General features: G+C 40.7%; 1 protein-coding gene across 1 annotated transcript; it reads right to left on the bottom strand.

Moving 5' to 3' along the window:
* Positions 1-785: 785 nt before the first annotated feature.
* LOC137984900 (uncharacterized) lies at positions 786-16,357 on the bottom strand. Its single transcript, XM_068832238.1, has 3 exons — positions 16,059-16,357; positions 6,232-7,108; positions 786-5,248 (listed from the first exon to the last, which is right to left on the bottom strand). The coding sequence occupies exons 2-3, from the start codon at positions 7,061-7,063 to the stop codon at positions 2,007-2,009; spliced, it is 4,074 nt and encodes a 1,357-aa protein (XP_068688339.1). The 5' UTR covers positions 7,064-7,108; positions 16,059-16,357; the 3' UTR covers positions 786-2,006.
* Positions 16,358-18,005: the final 1,648 nt, after the last annotated feature.

The raw sequence follows: 18,005 nt of genomic DNA, 5'->3' as shown, positions 1-18,005 counted from the left end.
ACAATTCCCTCAGATTTCGATAAATGCTACCGTCGAAGCGTTTAAGGACGGTGCCTACTATTACTATTGCGCATACGTTCTGCGCATCTCGAGATACTCGGATTGCCTATCGGCGGTGTTTATTAATGCAGGGATATTGTTTTTGCGATTCAAAACTATGCGGAGAAAGCAGAACTTAGCAAGTGCTCTTGGTATCCAAATAGAAAATTGGGGGTAACCACGTATTTTTTTAGAGATAATTAAGCTTGAATCTGGAAAAGAACGCCATACATTGCTTTATCTTTTAAAGCTTTTTACAAATATTGTTGATGAATTATCTTCGAAAAATGCGTGGTTACCCCCACTTTTCTTTTTGGATTTCAGTAACACTTGTTAAGATCTGCTTTTCCCGCATAGTCAGTAAGCCGCTCAAAAATACATTTGAATTAGTAGGCACCGTCCTTAAATTTACCGAAATCCATCGATGAGAGCACAAAATAGCGGAGCTACGGCGACTGAGGCTCCGCCCCGAGGTCCGACCCCTTACACTTTTATAAACCATTTTTGGTAGAAAAGATACCCCTTTCGTAGACCTTCCATTGACAAATGGTACCCCTTTCGTATACCTTCCATGGGAATATAATGAAAGGCCCTTTTAAATTCCTAAATCCTTTCATATACTTCGACTCGTGAAATCTCTACCCTTTTATATACCTGAAGCGTGAAAAAGGTACCCTTTTCGGGCGGAGCCTCCCCGTATAGGCCATTAAAGAGAGTACCCCCCCCCCCCTCCCTCCCGCCCGGGGCCTGCTCACATGTTCGCCGCATGTTTGATCACATGTCTTAGTACCAGTTTTCCGACCGAGATATAAGTTGAAAGTCATGCCACGAAACAACGCTTTAAAATGCGGCACGAGTTTGAGGAATATTATCTGGCCAGGCCTTCGGATCGTCTAACTTACCACATTGTAATGTATGCAAAATGAATTAGAATGCATAATCGACTATTAATAATAATAAATAGTTCTTGAATGACGCATTCCCACAGATCAATGCGCCTTACAACCATTTTGTCGCTAAATAAATACCCTATCTAATCAATGATAAAAAGGACTCTCCAAAAAGATGCGTTTTAAGTTGGTTTAAAACAGTTAACTGTCTTCGCTTTTTAAATGTTCTCAGGCAAAGAGTTCCATAGTTTTGGTGCTGGGAACGAAAAAGCTCTGCCACCATAAAAGTCAGTTCTAATCTTTTTAGGATGGAGTAGGAAGTGTGACCAGGGGCACCCAACGAGAATGTTGTTCAAAACAACTTAGACATAACATACCGGTATTTAAACGGTAGATATAGGCATATTTTTATCCCCAAGTGATCCGAAAATTGTAGGGATCAAAACTTCAGCCAGAAAAAAGGCTCCTGAAAATTCTAGGTGACCTTTTTAGGGTAAAAAATCCGTTAAAAATGGTCAATTATACCATTTTTTAGAGGTTCGAAAAGCCTAGGACAGGCAGGCAAGCAAGACATTTTACAACAAAAGTTCCACAAATTCTAGATCTCAAATCGTCTTCCGAACAGATATTTTCCGAAAATTGACGTTTGGTGCCCCTAGGGGTGTGACGATGATCTTAAAATTCAAGACGGATGATACTCGTCAATTAAAGCCATCAAATAGTTTGCTGACTGTCCATGCAGGGTCTTATAAGTTATGAGGATCTTGAATTGAATTCTCCTCTCAACTGAGAGCCAATGTAAAGTCTTGAACAAAGGCGTTACATGATCTGATCGTTTCACTATTGGTGTTTCAAATCGTTTTCTCTGAATATCAAAGCTTGCTGTAGTCATTGGAGGCCAACCGGAGGTGAATTTATCCAGCACAACCCGAGAGATCTCCACTCATCAATGCATTCCTAAATCCGATGAGAGATCTTCTCCAAAGTAAAAAAAAAAAGCCAAATAGTGACTTTCTTCCCTTGGTTATGTGATTTATCTCCTTTCTTTTGTCCTCTTACTCTCAGAAGTTACGTCTTTCAACGGCAAAGAAATTCCAGCCGTTCATGACAAACACAGGTTACTGTTAACCAGAATAAAAACAAACTATCAGCTGTGCTTGCATCATCTTTTCCGGTCAGTTTTATCCGCACATCTAATGCCCGCTGGAAGGAATGCAGAGCAGAGGTAAAATCACCTAACGAATGCTGTGTCAACCCGAGCGAATGGTAACTCTCAGCTGTGATAGCATGATCTTCTCCGAACAATTTTATTCGCACATCTAATGCCCGTTGATGAGACTGCAGAGCAGAGCTAAAATCACCTAACGAATCCTGTGTTACCCCGAGTGAATGATAACTATCAGCTGTGCTTGCATGATCTTCTCCGAGCAACTTTCTTCGCACATCTAATGCCCTTTGATGAGACTGCAGAGCAGAGGTAAAGTCACCTAACGAATGCTGTGTCACCCCGAGTGAATGGTAACTATCAGCTGTGCTTGCATGATCTTCTCCGAGCAACTTTATTCGCACGTCATATGCCCGTTGATGAGACTGCAGAGCACAGGTAAAATCACCTAACGAATGCTGTGTCACCCCGAATGAACGGTAACTATCAGCTGTGCTTGCATGATCTTCTCCGAACACTTTTATCCGCACATCTAATGCCCGCTGGAAGGAATGCAGAGCAGAGGTAAAATCACCTAACGAATGCTGTGTCAACCCGAGCGAATGGTAACTCTCAGCTGTGATAGCATGATCTTCTCCGAACAATTTTATTCGCACATCTAATGCCCGCTGGAAGGAATGCAGAGCAGAGGTAAAATCACCTAACGAATGCTGTGTCACGCCGAGTGAATGGTAACTATCAGCTGTGCTTGCATGATCTTCTCCGAGCAACTTTCTTCGCAAATCTAATGCCCGTTGATCAGACTGCAGAGCAGAGGTAAAATCACCTAACGAATGCTGTGTCACCCCGAGTGAATGGTAGCTATTGGCTAAGAATGCATTTGCGTTTTGTTTATTTGTTCTCAATAGGATATCAAGAGCGCACGTCTTGAAATAAAGAGCCTTTGAGTAGTTCTTCTTGTGGTGGTGCAAATTACCGAAGTCTTGGTAGATCTTTGCAAGAGGGTGATTGCATTCTTGAGAACGACGGGTCACGGTTGAATCAACGTTCTCCTCTGGGCCTGAAGAGCTATGTTTGAATTGCTCGAGTGTTGCTTGGTGACGTGCGACTGATTCTTCGAAACCTGATCCAACAATTCCCTCTTCTGTGAATGTTGACCCCAGAAGTACCATAACATTACCGCAAAAATGAAACAAATAAAAAGGGGTTTTGGAATTTATCTGGAGATCATTTAACATTCGAAGGGCAGGGTTAATTACAAATTGCTGGGTGTCAGTGTCAAAGAAGTTCTTTGCTGCTTTCCTGATATGAAATATAATTAGGAATTGCAATGGCCAATAATTACCCGAGTCAAAAGTATTTGTTTGAAGCTCTTTGCCTTTTTTTGGTTTTTTTCCTTTGCGTTCCAGAGGTGGAATAACAATCAGTTGCTCGTCCGCAGCAGAATTGCATTCCTTGCGTGCTTTGTCATAGAAGTAAGTCGAGGTAGATGGGTCGTTCAAGAACTGATAGTAGACCGCCATGACTTGGTTAACAACGAGCCTTAGAATTTTCTGCTCTCCACTTTCACGCATTAAAGAAAGAGCCTCTTGCAGGCACTGTATCCCGCTCTCAACCTCGCCGTTAACAAGCTGACAGATGCCAAAGTAACACAAATATTTACTCCTTTCATCATCAGAAACTAAACAAGATTTTGACTGGATTTCATATGCCTTCTCGAGAAGTTGCATTGAACTTCCTCCTGCTCCCCAGGTAATTTCACTAAATGCTTTAGAAGCTAGTAAACGCCTCTGGTAATGTGTATTCCCTAGAGCACTGGCTGACTTTAAGGCCGAATCGTAGATAGTGTCAAAATTGTCAGATTCCATAGAACACCAAAACAACGTGTCCAGAAACATTTCTGCTTTAATCAAAACTTTAAAAACATTCTCGGCTATCCTGGGATCTGTGCAACCGTCTACTAGACTTTCTAAAAAACTCTGTTTTTCTTCATAGAATGCAATGAATGCATCCATGGAATGACCATTCAGAAACTCATCATTCAGTTTGTCGAAACGAGAGATGTAATGCGCATGGAAACGGCACTTTGCATTTGCTACTATTTCTTCCATTCGCTGATGTCCTGTTTCTTTAGCAAATGACTGAAGAAGCTTATGCATTATGAATGTTCCAGGCTGGGAGTTTGAATCGAGAAAGGATTTTCTTTGGAGTAATTTCAACATTGTGATGGCCTTGCACTTTCTAACATTCAATACAGCTGCTGCGAGAGTCGTGGTGAAACATCCCGGAAGAACAGACAAAGACACAAATGCTTCTTTTTGTTCGGGAGAAAGTCTGTGGAAGGACTTTTCATATAAGAACTGCAATCTTTGATTAGCTGGATAATCTGGATTGTCTAAGATGTCGACGATACTTTCTGTTGTGGACTCATTGAACTCAATCAAACACTGGCTTGGTTGAACATCATCTTCAGAAACTAGAGAGCACATTAACCTCATTGCAAGAGGCACACAACCACATATTTGGGCAATTTGTGCGCAGTCATCGGAAGTAGCATTTGGCACCAATTCATGAACTAACGTACGAGATGAGGTGTCATCCAGTGACCTTATTCTTATTGATTTGTGCCCTTGGAAATTCAAGTTGATAAATTCAAATGATTCTCGTGTCGTCACCACTAGAGTTATCTTTGTATTTCGCGTGAGAATTTCTTCAAATAGTTGCAGGACGTCATCTTTTACATTTGGAAAGCCACTCTCTAGTAGATCATCTACATTATCAAGAATAAATACGCTGGAATCTGAAATGCTGCCGAGGGTCTCAATTAGCTCATCTTCAAAGGACAGAGGCTGAGATTCTGATCTCTGTCTCAGGGTGGGTTGCCCTACGATGCTGAAAAGCTTCGATGTCAGATGTGCCTTTGTCTGAAGTCCTCGTAATGAAAGGAAACAAACAGGAAAGCGTCGAGACTGCAGTTGGTGCCCCACCGCTATAGCAACCGATGTCTTTCCGAATCCGGGTGAACCCCAGATCGTCACGATTCGGGTACCTTCGGAACTCACGAGATCCACGATCTCTTGGCATTCACTCCGTCGACCAGTGAAGTTTGGAATCATTGAAGGCAGAACAGATCCTGGGACTGTTGACTTGATGTCTTTGTAATGCAAAAGTAAAACACAAAGTAGACGTTCCTTAATCTTTTGTAAATATCCATTTTTTCGTTATTGAGAGAGAAGATATCAAGAAGTAAAAACAAATATCATCTTCAACTTTGTGCGCATAACCGAAAATGTTATTCGCAATTAAGGTAAATTGACACCCACAGCAGGCATATTTCCCGTTTCCTTTTCAATGCATTGTAGAAGTAGCAAACTTCAGTTGCAGTCATTTAAATGAAGACAGACCTTGTGCAATATTGGCCACGTTCCTAAGATGACGTCCCTGCAGAAACTCCTCGTCATGACATAAATGATCTAGTTATACTAAACATAGTTAGTAGACTAACTACGTAAATAAAGAAAGAAAATTTGTTTGTGACGTCATCTCAGAAATTGACCTTTGGCTTTGATTAACTTAGATGTAGAGCAAATTTAATAACTACTGTACCGCTCGAAACAAAGAAACTATTTAATTACAACGCTTGAAACGAAGGAAATGATTTAAAACTCCCGACTTGGGAAACTGTATGTTGGCTTCACTTTTCGACCCCATCAATTTCCAAACACGCAGTTTTATAAATGTCACAGTTGTGGCAATTTCAAAAACTTAAGCCTGCCTTATGTAGTGGAAAACAAAGCGAACAAAGCGGAGTAAATCAACGGAAAAACCTAGGTGAAACCTCGGCTTTTGTTTGCCGTAGACGAGGTTTTTATCTCGGTCAAACTGGAAATTGAATCCGCATTTTGACCTAGGAAGAACCATAGCAAATGCAAAAATAGTTTCGAGCGGTACTGTAACAGTTTCGTTTATCTTTATGTGACTTGTGTTGTTTGTTTTTCTTTTAACCACGCGAGATACATGGAATATCTGTCTGTCTTTTTGTCATATTTTAATAGACAGTGTGTTGTTTGTCATGCCTATTGCTATCTCCGGCTGTTTTTAAAAAGAGGTTTGAAAACGGTTGTCCTAGTGTTTTACCTGTTTTTTCTCCTTCTTTATATCGTTCCTCTTCCTTCTTTTTTAGCTCATGGATCTCCTTCCCTAACTCACTTATATCTTCCTGTTGCATCCTCAAGCCCTCCGCGACCTCTTTGTTGGCAGTGAGGCTCTCCACTTCCTTTTTTATGGATGCTAAGGACTCCTCAATCTTTTCCATATCTGTATTTCTGCTCTCTAAACATTTTATGTATGTTTGCTTCTCTTCCCTTAGCTGTTGTTCCAACTTACGGACTTCTGTTGTCGGAAAGTCAGATGCAGTCAAACTTCCAATAACATCAATCGATGCTGTTGGAATTCCTAGAGCTTTGAACGCTTCTTTAGCGTACTGAATGTTCTGGTCAAATGTTGCTTTGTCCATCTCCAAGCGAGAAGAATGACAAACTGCATTCCTCAAACGCCGAAGCTGATCAATGGCCAGTGCAAAGGTCTCGGCATTATCTCCTTTTGGGCTCAATACAGAACCATGGAAACTTCCATGAGGAACAGCTCGGGGCTTCACATACAAATCATTAAGTGTTTTGGAATGAATTCTGAAGGACTTTGCAAAGATGGTAGCCTGGAATAAGGCGGTGCAATCCCATCCATTGTACGACTGGTGGGTAGGAACTTTAGTTGTTCCTCCTTCTTCAGAGACAAAGAGATTTCTCACAGCAGTGGAGTCATCCCAAAGCTGGTAGCCAGCGCGATGCCCAATGGTGGTGTCCCACATTGTCTTAAAAGTCTGACGTAAAGCCTTTGGGAACTCATTTAAAACCAGAGACAAACACTTGAAATGATTTAACTCCTCATCACGATAAGGGTGCAAGTACATCACGAGTTAATGATAATAAAGCAATGCCACAATGGCGAAAAGGACCTAAAACAAAAATAAATGAATAAATGTAATAATCGGATTTCGTTTAATTCACCTCTTTCGGGAAAAGAAAGTATGGTTTGCTCATTCTGAAAAGCTACCCTTAAACATGTTCTCAAGAAGAGAACAAGGAAATAATTTTCAAAGCTTTGATGACTGAAACGGGTTTTTTAAAGATAGATAGGGAAAGAGTTCCATTACTCTCTCTGTGACGACGACTTTTGCCTGGCTTACAAAACAAGTTGAGGCCTTATGCGCGAAGAGGTGAGGTGAGGTGACAAAACAAGTTTAAAAGTTGCACAGAAGCCTATCCAATACATAAAGATTGATTTTAAGTTGAAGCGGTGCAGAGTCCTTCTCTCGCAGAAACTGCGCCGAAAACGTTGCTATGCGTAAACAATTAAAAGCCCTATCCGATATGCTTTTTCCTTTCGGCGAAACAAATATCCGTTATAGTGTAGACATACCCAAAATGATCTCATTGTAGTAACCAACAGGTCATTCCTTAATTAAGATATTTTGACCGCTACTGTGGTTTGGAGAACGTTAAATGAATCTTACAAAGTTTCAATGCAAAGATCCAATAATTCGACAGTCCAGCAAATCCTTTTTCATTCATCAAAATAAGTTAGGGAGAAATCAGTGAACCACTCAAGTGTTTCAGAAGTTAAAAACTATTGCCTATGAGTTTGCCGACTGGACGGAGAACCCGAGAAAAATGCGAGCAAGCGCGAGTGTATTTCATACCCTCGGGCGATTAGTCCCTAGCTCTCGCGTTGCCCACGTCAGATCGCGACAGGTCATGTGCAATTAATAGTTGGACTCCAGTTAGTAATCACCGGTATACGAGAATGTATACTAGAGGAAATTAATAGTTTCCACATGTTAGAAGAGACTTCAGTCGGGATGGCAAATTTCTGAAATTTCAACTTGAAGTACGTTTTACGAAATGTTGCCGTGCGGAGTGTTTCGAGTGTTTTACGAATATTCTGCAGCTTGAAAAACAAACAAGGCAGATCTTGGCATCACGAAATATTGAAGAAACCTTTTTTTAAAGGTCAAAGTACATTTATTAAGCTTTTTAATGATATATAGTTTGCTGGGGTTTCATTTAAAGTGGCGCGCGTACCATGTTTTTGCCGAAGGGCACCCGCGAAGGTGGGAAGTAACCTTAAGGTCAAATCGCTCTTAAACGCCAGTAAATTCATCTACAAGGGTGCAAAATTAGAGTTGGCGATTTACTGACGGAATCGAACAAAATCGATTATTACTCGATATATTTTTCCTTCCTTTTCATAGGCCGAGAGCCATCAGATGACCTGAAAGTAACTGCCTTGCTCCAAATAATATTCTGCTCATGCCTAATTGAAACCACGCCCTGCGTGAAAATGGCAGTTCGCTTTCCTGATCTTTCAGAAAGTGATTTAATTGTTGGGAATTGTGAAAAACAAACTCAGTCATGGAATGATAAAACAGTTATTGAACTCGGTTATCCCAAAGTGTCGTGTCTCGCAGATCAGTTATTTTCCTTTGCCTTCGGCTTCGGCTCGCCACTGACCATCACGATATTTTGCTCAATCAGCGGTATACGAAAGGAAATTAATAGTTTCGACATGTTGGAAGAGACTTCAGTCGGGCTGGCAAATTTCTGTAATTTCCAAATTGAAGAACTTGTTACGAAATGTTGCCGTGCTCAGTGTTTGGAATGTTTAACGAATATTCTGCAGCTTGAAAAACAAACAAGAAAGACCTTTAGCATCACGAAATATTGAAGAAAGCTTTTTGGAAAGATAAATTTATCTCCATTAAGGTGAAGTCGCCCTTAAACGGCAGTAAATTCATCAACAAGGGTGCAAAATTAGAGTTGACGATTTACTGACGGAATCGAACAAAATTGATTGTCATTCGATGTATTTTTCCTTCCTTTTCATTGGCCGAGAGCCCACCACATGACCTGAAAATAACTGCCTTGCTGCAAATAATATTCTGCTCATGTGCAACTGAAACCACGCTCTGCGTGAAAATGCCAGTTCGCTTTCCTGAGCTTTCAGAAAGCGATTTAATCGTTGGGAATTGTGAAAAACAAACTCAGTCATGGAATGATAAAACAATTATTGAACTCGGTTATCCCAAAATGTCGTGTCTCGCAGATCAGTTATTTTCCTTTGCCTTCGGCTTCGGCTCGCCACTGACCGTCACGATATTTTGCTCAACCTCGCCTAATAATAGGCCACTTCGGAAAATACCCCCAAATCTTGCATAAGCTTTGTTTTTGTTTTCTCTTGGGACCATTGTAAGTCCCAAGAGAAACTGGAAACAATGCTTATGCAAAATTTGGCGGGACAAACAAAGAGTATTATGGTATTTTCCGAAGTGGCCTATTGTTAATTAACTGAATAAGTACCCGAATATATTCAGCTTATTTTCACCCAAAGGATCTTTTTGAACTTATAATCTCAATAGATGCGATTACCATAAAACGACGCAAGTCTGTAAAGATAAAAGGTTATTACAGGGTACTGTATTTCGATTTTCAGAAACAAATTTGCGACGTGCCTATTTCCTGCTCAGCTACTGTGTTTCAGAATAATATACTTGGAGCAAAAGCAAAGGTTCTGCATGCCTCGCAGTTGCATGTGTTTTATAATTTAGTACATTTCTTTGCCGTTCTCGGCAACATCAGAAACTCTTTGATTCTGCAAATAGCGGCACTTGACAAAGCACATGGTATGCCAAACTCAAAAGCGCTGTTCTAGTTCGCAATCTTGCAGATTCACCAGGTATTCTGCTCACAAAATAGACACAGGACTTAAAAGAAATTGCATTCAAGCATGGATTACCGACAGCGTGCTAAGAAAGTCGTGTTTGCTAGCCCGGGGTCAGCGGATTTTGCGATCAGGCTAGCGGACTCTGCCCGACGGGCAAGGAAACTCAAATTTCGGGATTCAACTGTAAGACAGACTTCCAGGTAAATATATAAATAAATATATATATATATATATATATATATATATATATATATATATATATATATATATGAGAACCGTAAAGCGGTTTTTCAAGCTGCTCTCACAAAGTGAAATCTGTTGAAACAAGTATCGCATAGAATTTCCTGTCAGACATCTAGACCGCACAATCCATCCAACTGTATGGCTTCATAGCTAAGTTGGTACAGCATTGCACCGGCATCACCAACACCAAGAGTAGTTACGACGTGAGTGCTAACTATCTTCGTACCTCACTCAGAAAGAGCTCAGGCGACAATTCTCAGTTCCTGAAGAGAGGATACTCAGAAGCAATATCAAGTGTATCTGGATAAATGGGTATCATACGCAGGGAACAGGAACATCAGTCCCCTTTACCCTTCTGTGAACAGTGTCACTGAATTCCTTCAAGAGTTGTTTGATAAAGGACTTAGTTACAGGAGTATTAATACTTCTAGGAACACATTGTCATCATTTGTTATTCTAAAAGGCGATACCCTAATTGGAACTCACCCTTTGGTGCAGCGTTTACCAGTCTCGACCAGCCCTTCCCAGGTATGCTACAACACGGGACACCTCTATCGTTCTTACATATCTTAAAGGCCTGTGGCCACTAGATAACTAAACCTGTAACTTTTAAGTTAGCTATGTTATGCCCCTTGGTCACGGGGCAAAGATGTCAGACACTTCGTTATATGAACCTTAGATCTATGGACAGAAACAGGGGTCATTCCGATATATTCAAAATACACGATTTAGTCAAACATTCAAAACCTCGGAAAACACAGCCAGCACTAGAGCTCTCCAGGTTTACGGCGGATGATAAGATTTGGGTAGCTTCTACACTGAAAGATTACATTCAGCGAACAAAATCCTTACGTGGCAATGAGGAACAGTTACTTGTTAGTTTTATTCAGCCTCACAACAAAGTCACAAACGAAACAATATCTCGCTGGATTAGAACTGTCATGGTAGATCCGGGTATTGACAGAACCACCTTAAGGCTGATAGTACAATGGCTGCCTCAACCAGTAAAGCAAAATCCCGGAATGTAGACGTGTCATCCATTATGAAAGCAGCACGTTGGAGTAATATTTGCATATTTCATAAGTTTTATTATAAACCAGTAGCATTGAGGCAGTTTGGGCAAAGCATTTCTCTCTCCCCGTTAACTCCACGTGACGGCACATGTTCTTTTACTTGTATCATCAATTTGGAAACAAAGTCATTACGTCAATTATGAGACATCACATTACACCATAAAGTTGTTGGTGCTGTTATGCTTGTCGTAGAGTCGCCACATGACTTTGAAATCTCGTGGAATTTCTGCAGGGGATGACTGGTAGCAGTTATAAAATAAACGAGACTTACCTGAAAGTTGAAGTTTGATTGGAATTCTAGCAGTCATCCCCAGAGCAGAGATTACACACCCTCCCTGTAGCCTAGCCCTACCTGCACGTAGAACTGCACCTATCACTTTTCTGGGGCATCATGTGGAAATTCTTCCTTTTTTAAATATGACTAGCGTGTGAGCATGCGGAATCTCTGTTTTGGGGATAACTGCCAGAATTCCAATCAAACTTCAACTTCCAGGTAAGTCTCGTTTAATATATAAATTTCTTTACAGTGATGATGGATCGCATTTTAAACACGATAAAATAGAGCATAAAATGACAAGTGGCTAAGTTTCCATTTAAGGATGGCCGCTTAATACAGGTGAAAATAACAAAGAAAGACAAACATAGAACTGATACAGGGTGGCTGCAGCCGCGTAATAGGCTTAGCCGCCTAATACAGGTAACAAATACAGAGTTTGTATGAGCGAAAAATCGGGACTTTGAAATAGAGGATGGCCTCTTAATGTAGGGCATTGATAAAACATTTCAGTAGCTCTTATCTCCTGGCTGTATCCAAGTTATAAGTCAAATATCTAAAGTCATTTATTTAAAGTGGTCGCTTTCCTAGCCTGTGAACAGGGTCTTTTTTCGAGTAGAACTTGATTAAGAGTGCCACGCGATGACCGGCCGTTGTGAAAGCCTAACGCGGGTCAGAGAGGCAGTTGTAAATTAAGATTCGGCTCGACGGTTCTTTACAGTTGTAGGGGGTTTCTACAGCACACTTGAGATAAAGGTTCGAATCTTTACAATCTATGTTGTATTGTATTGTATTGATACAAAAGTTAACGTTTGTCCTTCTTTTTGGAACTCCAGCGTTCCAAGTGATATGTCACACTTAACTTACAGCCGGACTTGCGAAACGTTTACGGTACGGTGCGATTGAACTGAAGGTAATTTATTTACAATCTCTATTCAGCAATATTGCCAATTGCTTGATCCGCCGAGGGTCATACTGTAAAACAATGTTAACGCGAATGAATACAATGAAAGGTCGTCTACAAGTTTTCCTTAAAAATATTGGAGACAGGAAACATCCATTGCAGAAGAACTTTCGATGTGACCTCACTGATGTGTTTCTCACAGATTTGCCTAAATTGCCATATTCGAGGGGGACATCACTTGACAACAATAATGTTATGTGAGGTTATGTGGATATGTGCTCAGTTGGCCAGCCGCAGGAAGCTGAAATTCAGGCTAATTAACAAAGAGGGAACTCTGGAAACTACCGTGTTGCGACTTTTTAAAATGGCTCTCTCCAAAAAGATGAACATACTCAGGAAAATAAGACAGCCGCGGAAATTCGGAAGTTAAATAATAAACACTTAATGACTGGTCCCGAGGGAAACAGTTCACTTTGTTGCCCGAGAATCTCAACGTTTCCCCGAGATGCAGCCGAAGGAAACAAAATAAACTGTTCCCCGAGGGACCAGTCACTAAGTGATTTGTTATGTAGCACAAAAAGAAAAACGTGCAATGGCAACAACAACGGCGGTCGTCGGTCAACATTCGCGGGTAACAGTGCACTGTTACCCTCTTACGTCATAGATTTTGCACTGTTGCCCGCTCAGAGACTTTTGGCGGGATACAGTTTTATTGTTAGATGTCATGTGACCTCGAAGTAACTAATGAGAGCGCGCGCTGTTGGGGGAAAAAATTTAGCTATATAACAATTGAAATTGCAGCGTTTCCGATTTCACAAACAGAGGAATCGTTTTCTTTTCGCGAATTACGCTATCAAAGTATTTAGTTTCATCGTTTCGTTTTGCAAACTTCAGAAAGTGCGGAATAATTGTATAGAGATCTATAGAGAAGACAACGATCCAATCTCGTTCCCGGGGTTCTCTCCTAACGAGGTTGGACAACGATCTCGATTCAATTCGTAAACACGAGTTAACGAGGAGAAAACGGGGTCTTTCTGCAGGTACCGGAAAGCATTTTGTTTTTGGTCACTTGGGATTAAGGCCGGGACACACTACGCGACAAGTCGCAGCGACATGTCTCTGCGACAAGTTGCTGCGTGTGTACTACTTGCAAAACAAGTCGCTGCGACACGACGCCTGTTCGGTGCACACGCAGTGATCTCGTATGAGGGGGAATGTCAACTAGTTTTCTCATTCAATATGGTAGACCATATGACGTTCTCCCATTGGTTCATTTAAATTTTGTCGCAGCGACTTGTTTCCAGAAGTGTACACACGATGCGACAACGCTGCTTTCGCTAATTTTGTCGCTGCGATAAGTCGCACGAATTCAAACTGGTTTGAATTCGTGCGAAAGATCGCAGCGACAATGATTTTAATGAAATTAACCGTGTCACACAAGGCGAATTGTTGCGGCGACTTGTCCCCGCGACGTGTCGCAGCGACTTATGCACCTGTCTATGTAAACCCCCACCCCTGGGAAACATGGGGCATTAGCCACAAAGCAAAACCAAACAACGATAATGCCCTACATACAGGGGACAAATGTTTGGGTCTAATCCCTACCAAAATGAGGATAATCCCCACATAAAGGGGACAAAAAATCCTCTTGTCTAAACCCGCAGTATTACTTTCAGAAGTGTGACTGACATTTTTTTTATTTTTGAATACTTCAAAGTTTCTTGTCAACACATTTTCACATGGAACAAGTGCCAAATTTTCTAGCTTCATTCAGGACACACCACCATAAAAGGAGACAAAGCAGTCCATTATGTCTACAACTATTCCGGCAGGAATGCAAACGCCTTACAAATGACTTAAAGACTCTGAGTACAGATTTCATCAATTTCATTGAAGAGATGAAGTGAGCAAAACGAACTTTCCTTGTATCAATAGACGTCGCAAGTCTATATACAAATATGCCACAGGAAGAGGGAATCACGAAAAGCATACGAAAACTTTCACAATAATAATCCTGGAATCCCCACAAACTATATCAAAGAAATGCTAAGACTCATACGCAAAGTGAAATTTTTTCCAGTTCAACAGAAAGAACCATCTAAAAATTTACGGTACCGCTATGGGTATTAAAATGGCCGTTGCCTTTGCAAATATCTTTATGGCCGATCTTGAGACACAGATTCGGAGCAAAAGCATCATGAAGCCAATGATTTGGAAACGATGCATTGACGACATTTTTTCGTTTTGGGATGTCAGCAAAACCGGATATAGAAAAGTTCATCAAACCAGCAAACTCACACCACCCTACCACCAAATTTACAGCTGAGATCTCAAACACTGAAGCCACATTTCTAGACACTATTGTATGACAAAAGGGAATGCTTTCAAAATCAATCCATTGTGGATATAAAAACACACTTCAATCCGACTGAAACCTTTCAGTACACTCATTTTTCCTCCAGCCACCCACCAGGTGTCAAAAAAGGATTCATGATCAAGGGCGAAGCCCTGAAGGGTTCTACGCACTAATTCTTCAAGAACAACGTTTGAAGAGAACATTTACAAATTTAAATCATGTCTCCGTGCTAGAGGCTATCCAAAACGTCTGATTGAGACACTCCTATCAGACATCAAATTCGCAGAAAGGGAATCAGCGCTTAAGCAAAGGAATGAAATCCCCAAAGATATCTTGCTCTTTGTGACTCAGTATCACCCGGCAGTGTCAAACCTTTAACATGTTTTGTCAAAAAATTGGCACTTGATACAAAACCAGCCTTTTCTACGGCAAATTTTCAAAGAAGCACCACTCATATCTTTTCAAAGAGGAAAATCGCAAAAAGACATGCTCGTAATTAGAGCAAAGCTTTAAAGAGGTCATAGACCGAAAATACGATACAAAAGTCTCAACCGCTAAGGAGTTCTGTAGGCAATCCTTGCTACTTCCTACTGTGCATATTCTGACCCCTTTCCAACTGGGTTATTAAAGTTTCCTTACTCCTTCATGCTTGGACAAGGCAACAGACTAAAATGTACTAATCCCCCACCCCACAGGGAAAAGCAAAGGCCAAAATGTACTAATCCCCCACCTCTCTGGGAAGGCAATGCAAAAATGAATTAATCCCCCACCCCCTCGAGCAAGGCAATGGGTCAAAGACCCCAACAAACCCCACCCATGCCCCATGTTTCCCCGGGGTGGGGGGAGGGGTGGGGTTTACAGTGACAGGTGCATTATCGCCTAGTGTGTCCCCGCCTTTAGTTTTTATTTGGACTTATTTTGTTTTCTGTCTTTTGTTTCTTTTGTTTTACGTAATTTCTGCTCCGGTACTTGCAGAAGCTTCCCAAAAACGATCAGGAAACGTTCAAGACATTTTGTAGCCCAAGACTAAAAGCAAGGAAACTACCACAGGGTCATTTATTTCACGCCTGAGAAATGATGGATTTCCGTGAATTGAAAGCAACCATTATGTCATACTACAGTTAAACAACAGTTACTGCATCACGTACACAAACGAAATGAATCGCTCAAACAAAAGTGAAACTCACATCTTATACAACAACAAGATAGACGTCAGAAAATGTTGACTGAATACAAATCTAGTTATTTGAGGTGCGATGCTACAGGTTCGTTGTTACTTTATATATTCCCGAATTCAGTTGCGTGCAAAATTAAGTCGGTACTAAGATATCTTACCAGAAAAGTGTGTATTCGTAGATCACATCACTTTGTGGGAGGCTGACAAGTAAACCTTTTCTCGCGGACAAATCACACTTGCAATGAAAGAAGCGAAGGAAAATGAAAATGAAAATAAAAACTCGAAATCCATAATTAACATAATTAGGGCTTGCAATATCGACATCTGCGTCCAAAAGGTGGACGCGAAATGCTGATTGGCCAATTTGATCTGGTGATGACGTACTACACATTTCACAAATGCGATTTTGTCACATGCGACCACAGCTGTCCCAGACGTTGTTTGAGATTTGCATACGTAACAGTATTGCGCTACGTTTTGAGCCATTTAAGAGAATGTATGAAACGCGTACGGTTCGAAAATCGCTCTAAATTCAACTTGTAGTAAAGGAATTAATTAAAAGAAACTTACTTTAGTCTGCTGTTGTGTTATTTTGAAGTCCTTGTGGCAGCTGAGGCGTTCTAAAGTCGTCCTAAAGCCATTTTGACGATTTCACTTTAATGGATAGCAAACCTGGAAAAGTTTAAATCGTCAAAATGGCTTTAGAACGACTTTAGAACGCCTCAGCTGCCACAAGGACTTCAAAATAACACAAGAGCAGACTAAAGTAAGTTTCTTTTATTTAAATCCTTTACTACAAGTTGAATTTGGAGCGATTTTCGAACCGTTTCATACATTCTCTTAAATGGCTCAAAACGTAACGCAATACTGTAACGTATGTAAATCTCAAACAACGTCTGGGCCACCTGTGATGCGACAAGCTCACGACAGGCCTACGACATGACTTACGATTGTTGCAGCGTTTTAAAACATGTTTTAAAATGCTATGACATTTTTTCTGACCATGGATAATAGACGAGTCTCTTCTATTATCCATGTTCTGACGTAGGGCGGATTTACACGGTACGACTTCGTAGCATGCGACAACGGCTTACGACAGGCCCACGACACGATTTACGAGCATTTAGATAACGGCTTAATATGTTGTTTTCACAGTATATATACTGTAACATTTTAAGCCACTAAATATGGTCGGTATAACAAACTATATACCGACTGTAACTATAAATACGCCGTTGATTACTGGCTTAAAATGTTACAGTATGTAATATGCCGACCGGAAATTAACCCATTAGATACTGGCTTAAAACGTCACAGTATATAATATACCGACCACAAATTAAGCCATTGGATACTGGCTTAAAATGTCACAGTATATATATTTTTTTGTGATCGAAAATACACCGTTGTTCACTGGCTTAAAATGTCACAGTATATATATTTTTTTGTGATCGAAAATACGCCGTTGTTCACTGGCTTAAAATGTCACAGTATATATATTTTTTTGTGATCGAAAATACGCCGTTGTTCACTGGCTTAAAATGTTACAGTATATATATGTTTTGGAGCAGAAATACGCCGTTGTTTACTGGCTTAAAATGTCACAGTATGAATATATTTTGGAGCAGAAATACGCCGTTGTTTACTGGCTTAAAATGTGACAGTATATATATTTCTTTGTGATCGAAAATACGCCGTCATTTACTGGCTTAAAATGTTACAGTATGTACAGGGGCACTCAACGACCAATTTGTTGTAAAATGTATTATTATATCCCAGTTAATGAAAATAAATGTTATTAAGGCATTTTCAGGTGTTTTTGAGTGTTGCTGGGAAAACATTATCTGTTCCTTTTTCCCAGCAAGGCACACAAGAAATTTCCCAGCCAGCTAGATAAAATTGGTTGGTTTCCCAGCCTGCTGATCAAATTTATTTCCCAGCCAGGAATTCCGCGCGCTTTCAAATGCCTCGATCCGAAACGACCGAACAAAAGCAACAAAACTGGGACAAAACAGGTTTTTTCCGCAAGCGCAATCACTCTGACCAGCCGTCGTATGTTTGTGACTACTCTTTGGGAGAGGGAAGGGGTTCCTTTTTTTTTTTTT

This window comes from Montipora foliosa, chromosome 14, assembly GCF_036669935.1.
Source record: "Montipora foliosa isolate CH-2021 chromosome 14, ASM3666993v2, whole genome shotgun sequence".
NCBI lineage: Eukaryota > Metazoa > Cnidaria > Anthozoa > Scleractinia > Acroporidae > Montipora > Montipora foliosa.
Note: the sequence above shows the minus strand (reverse complement) of the source record. Positions and strands in the feature narration are given on the sequence as shown.

Bases quoted from the DNA above. Each gene is read 5' to 3' on its own strand.
- LOC137984900 (XM_068832238.1), bottom strand. From the start codon at position 7,063: ATGTACTTGCACCCTTATCGTGATGAGGAGTTAAATCATTTCAAGTGT. The intron at 5,249-6,231 runs GTAAAACACTAG...TGCATTACAAAG, and splicing joins TAAAGAAGGAGAAAAAACAG to ACATCAAGTCAACAGTCCCA.